This window comes from Rissa tridactyla, chromosome 11 (assembly GCF_028500815.1).
Source record: "Rissa tridactyla isolate bRisTri1 chromosome 11, bRisTri1.patW.cur.20221130, whole genome shotgun sequence".
NCBI classification, from domain to species: Eukaryota; Metazoa; Chordata; class Aves; order Charadriiformes; family Laridae; genus Rissa; species Rissa tridactyla.
The window spans coordinates 11,779,544-11,784,437 of NC_071476.1; the positions used below are offsets into that span (position 1 = coordinate 11,779,544).

At 52.4% G+C, this 4,894-nt stretch overlaps 1 protein-coding gene across 2 annotated transcripts; it reads left to right on the forward strand.

Annotated features, from left to right (window-relative positions):
* The first annotated feature begins 1,814 nt into the window (after window positions 1-1,814).
* Window positions 1,815-4,489, forward strand: DUSP1 (dual specificity phosphatase 1). Of its 2 annotated transcripts, XM_054217843.1 has the most exons (4): window positions 1,815-2,296; window positions 2,435-2,583; window positions 2,708-2,927; window positions 3,439-4,489. In XM_054217843.1, the coding sequence occupies exons 1-4, from the start codon at window positions 1,927-1,929 to the stop codon at window positions 3,807-3,809; spliced, it is 1,110 nt and encodes a 369-aa protein (XP_054073818.1). In that variant the 5' UTR covers window positions 1,815-1,926; the 3' UTR covers window positions 3,810-4,489. The 2 variants fall into 2 exon arrangements, with proteins under 2 accessions (XP_054073818.1, XP_054073817.1); XM_054217842.1 differs by having other exon boundaries at window positions 1,815-2,583.
* Window positions 4,490-4,894: the final 405 nt, after the last annotated feature.

The following is a 4,894-nucleotide window of genomic DNA, read 5'->3' on the forward strand; positions in this document are numbered from 1 at the left end:
AAATGTGAGGACTGATGGTTGGCAGCCCACGAGGCTGGTGGGGCAGGAGGGTGGGGAGAGGACCTCCAGCGTGAAGGATGGCTGCAGAGGTCTTCTCCCAAAGGAGCAGCTGAAGAAGGGACAGCAGAAAACTGCTGGAAGAGGTGAGGAAGGAGCATCGTAGCTGGGACCGGCAGCACTGCGGGGAAGAGGAATCGCTGGGAAAGGGCTGGGGGTGAAGGGCCGCTGCAGGAGGAGGTGCTGGGGGGCAGTGGGGGCCGGGAGAAGCAGGTGGCCAGGAGCCAGTGGGGCCGGGGAGGCATGGCGGGGAGGCAGGGGAAGTGGAAGTGGCGCTGACTGGAAACCCTGAGTAAGAAACACCCGAGTGCCTTGGTGGAAGCTGGTCACCCACGGGGAAAAGAAAACTTTTGGGAAGCGCTGATGCACTACCAAGGCGGGGGAAAAAGAGGGCTCCCGCTGCTCCACTGCCGGTTACTGGGCAGCCACAGCTTCTGGGGTGTTCTCAGTGGGGGAAACAGACTTTGCATGGGCTGCAGGTCTGCTACATTTTTTTCCTTACACATAAAACATGATGGGAACAGCTCTCAAATTTGTGTTTACATTATAAATATACATACAAATATATGTATACACATATATATTTATGTGTAGATATGTCTGTACATGTATGTATGTCTATGCATTAATACAAATATATGCATGCGTATGCTCATCTCTTTATACATATATATTAGGAGAACACGCAGGCCTGCACCCATGGCTCCACGTCCCCCCACAGTGCTGCTCCGGCAGCTCCAAGTCCCCAGTGCTGCTCTGGCAGCTCCCAGCCCCCTGCAGTGCCCTGATTTTGAGGGGAGCGGCCTGCACTGGGGGGGCGGACAGAGGCTGCCCCAGCCCCGGCCAGGCCCCGAGCCATGGGGCAGGGGGCAAGGGACAGGGGACAGCTGGCAGGCAGGTGGCCCAGCCCCACGGCACCTGTGTGGGCAGAGGGGTGGGTGCGTCTTTAGGGGGCGTGTATGTGTGTTTGTACATGTGTGTATGTCTATATGTGCGTGTGTATGGGTGTACCTGTATGTGTGTGCGTATGAGTGTGGATATGTACATATACATGTATGTGCATTTATGAATGCGTATGCACATATATAGGTATGTTTATGCGTGTGTTTATACATGTAGGTATGTATATGTGTGTATTTATACATGTAGGTATGTGTATGTGTCTGTAGGCATGTGTGTGCGTATGTCGGCACCTGTATGTGTTTGTGTGTATATATATGTGTGTGTAGGTGAGTGCTTGTGTGTACATATGTGTGTATCTTTATATATGTGTATATATGTTTATATGTGTGTGTGTATAGTACCACTGCGTATGTACATCTGTGTGCATATATATGTGTATGTATATATGTACGTGTCTGTGCCTACTGTATGCATTTATGTCTGTATACATATGCGTGTGTAGGTAAGTGCTTGTGTGTGCATATCTCCGTTTATATATGCGTATATATATGTGTGTGTTTGTGTGTATAGTACCCCTGCGTATGTACATGTGTATGTGTGTGTATATACCTGGGGGGGTACCGATGTAGGGGGTGTGGGGGTGTGTGTGTCTGTCCGTATAGGTCGCTGCCTGTCCCGCTGCCCGCACGGGCGCGCTCCGTCGGCCCCGCGGCGCATGACGTCATGCCGGCGGGGCTGGGCGCGCCCCGTGCTGGCGCGCCGCCAGGTGACGTCTTCGCGGGGCGCCCACGTGACGCGGCCCCATTGAGAAAACGCCGGCCCGGCGGCGCGGCCCTATATAAAGGCGGACGCGGGCGTGCGGGGCCGGACCGGGTTGTGCGGTGCTGCGCTTCCGCGGGACACCGGCACCTCCGACACGCACCGCGCCTTCTTCTTCTCCTCCTTCTTCCCTCGGCCGGAGCCGCCATGGTGAACCTGCGGGTGTGCGCGCTGGAGTGCGAGGCGCTGCGGGGGCTGCTGCAGGAGCGCGCCGCGCAGTGCCTCGTCCTCGACTGCCGCTCCTTCTTCTCCTTCAACGCCGCGCACATCCGCGGCTCCTGCAACGTCCGCCTCAGCACCATCGTCCGCCGCCGCGCCAAGGGCGCCCTGGCCCTGGAACACGTCGTCCCCAACGAGGAGCTCCGCGCCCGCCTGCGCCAGGGGCTGGTCCACACCGTGGTGTTGCTGGACGAGCGCAGCGCCGACCTGGAGCTGCCCAAGCGCGACAGCACGCTGCTGCTGGCAATCGGCACCCTCTGCAGGGAAGCCCGCGGCGCCCGCATCTGCTTTCTCAAGGGTGAGTGGCTCCGGCACCGTCCCGGCTCCCGCCGGAGGGGAAGGGGGCGCGCAGCCGGCCCGCCAGTAGCCCTCACGGGGCTCTACTCGCCCCCCGGCCGCGCAGCGCTCACCCGGCGCCTCTCTCTCCCCTCTGCAGGAGGTTACGAAGCTTTCTCCTCTGCTTGCTCCGAGCTCTGCACCAAACCGGCCGCCCCCACCGGCCTCAGCCTCCCCCTGAGCGCCAGCAGCGCCCCCGGCAGCGCCGACTCGGGGTGCAGCTCCTGCGGCACCCCCCTCTACGACCAGGTGAGCGGGGACGGGACCCGGGGGGTGTGCGGGACCCGGGGGGTGTGCGGGACCCGCGTGAAGGGGGAGGCTGCTCGAAAACCGCCGGCCGAAGTTAACCGGTTGCCCGTCTTTTCTGTTTTAGGGTGGGCCGGTGGAAATCCTGCCGTTCCTCTACTTGGGCAGCGCTTACCATGCCTCCCGAAAAGATATGCTGGATGCTTTGGGGATCACGGCGTTAATCAACGTCTCGGCGAACTGCCCCAACCACTTTGAAGGGCACTACCAGTATAAAAGTATCCCCGTGGAGGACAACCACAAGGCGGACATCAGCTCCTGGTTTAACGAGGCAATTGATTTCATAGGTAAATGAATTCTCTTTACAGTCTGTTCTTTTTTTTGGAGTAATGTACCCTGGGAAGTGATTTTCAGGCATTGTTTTCCCCCAGTTAAACCAACATTTGAGATTTGAGAATTTCATTCTGTAGGAGAGAGATAGTCAGGGAACACTTCCATTGATTTTATTCTACTCAGAGGAATAATCTTAGCTTCACAAAGCTGTTTGAAATCTTGAATCAAGAGGCATTGCTCTTGCAGAAAAGAGCTAGTGAATTTAAGCGGATAAGTATTAAAGTAATCTTGCAAGACTGCTAAAGTGACCTGGAGGAGCTATTAGTATAATTGGAATTGGAGCCCAGAATGAAAATAGCTGCTGGTTCCCTCGGGACAAAGGCTCTCTTTGTCTCAGAAGCACTGGGGTGCACCTCTTAGGCTAAGGAAGGGATGGATTAAAGAAATGTAAAACAGCAGCCTGTGCTTTCCCACCTTTGGAAGCAGTGGGACTCGTTTGCTAACTGTGTATTTTAATTCTTTCAGACTCTGTTAAAAATGATGGAGGAAGGGTATTTGTGCACTGCCAGGCTGGCATTTCCCGGTCAGCGACCATCTGCCTTGCTTATCTCATGAGGACCAACAGAGTCAAACTGGATGAAGCCTTTGAGTTTGTGAAGCAGAGAAGAAGCATCATCTCCCCGAACTTCAGCTTCATGGGGCAGCTGCTTCAGTTTGAGTCACAGGTCCTTGCCCCTAACTGCTCAGCAGAAGCTGGTAGCCCTGCTATGTCAGTATTGGACAGAGGAGCATCGACCACCACGGTCTTTAACTTTCCAGTCTCCATCCCTGTTCACACGTCGTCCAGTGCTTTAAGCTATCTTCAGAGCCCCATCACCACTTCCCCGAGCTGCTAAAAAGCAGGTGAAAATATGGTCAGAACTCAGACTTACTGTCTCAGAAGTGCAATAACTACGGGGACAGTGTCATCAGTCATTCGTGTTTTGTGGGGAACCATCCATACATCCCAGAACAGTGTCATGAATGGAGAGGAGCTCAATGGATGCCAGACAACTATAGGTATTACTGACTCTTCTGCTGACCTTTAAAGCCAATATCTGGATGCCTACACAGAGATCAAAGGACACTGTCTCTTCCTGAGCTGTTCCTCCTTGTGTTCTGTCTGTCCCAAGCCTGCTCCAAGTTTATAGTAGCATGCTCACCAGTATTCCCATTCCTGGACACTCTGAGCAACACTGATACTGTCCCCTTTTATATGACAGTCCTATTTATTTATTTTTACATTAGTGCATTGTGGGTTTTTTTGCCTTCACAAACCTAAAATTTAACTTCTAGAGAAACCAAATACCTCAGTATTTTTTGGTACTGTAATCCTGTGTGTATATGTCAGCTTTTCTTGTTTCCCAAGCACTGACGTGAAAGCACCAGGCGAGTGCTTTTTTGAGTTGCCAAGGGTTGTATGTTTGCTGATTTATTTATGATGTGAAATAATATATTTCTTCTTATGAAGACATAGTTTTGTTACGTGATTATAACTTTTTTATACAAATGGAATAAATTATGATATTTCTATTGAGCTGGATGATACATTCTTTAAAATCTTGCCTTTTACAGTCCCAGAACTCATGTTCCTAGGTGAAGAGCTGTAAGAGAAATCTGAGTCTTCAACTCAAGACCTCAGGTCCTGACTGAATTAGATGGAAATATGGGTTTAAACAACATAAGTGACTAGAAACTGCTGCTGCTGCTTAACCTGAGCTCTTCTTTGTCCCTATATAATTATATGCAGTGGCAAAGAGCCAAGGCTGGCTTCTCAGCTGTAAGGTGGGTTTGGCTGCGGTGATGGCCACAGAGCTGTAACAGTCTGAACCAGCTGAGGCTTGGGCACAGGGCTACAGTGAATTTAAAATAGTCCTTCTCCTAGGAAGGAGGAAGAAGCTTCCTTATTGCTTGTTTACTTTTAATGTTTCAAAGGTTAAGT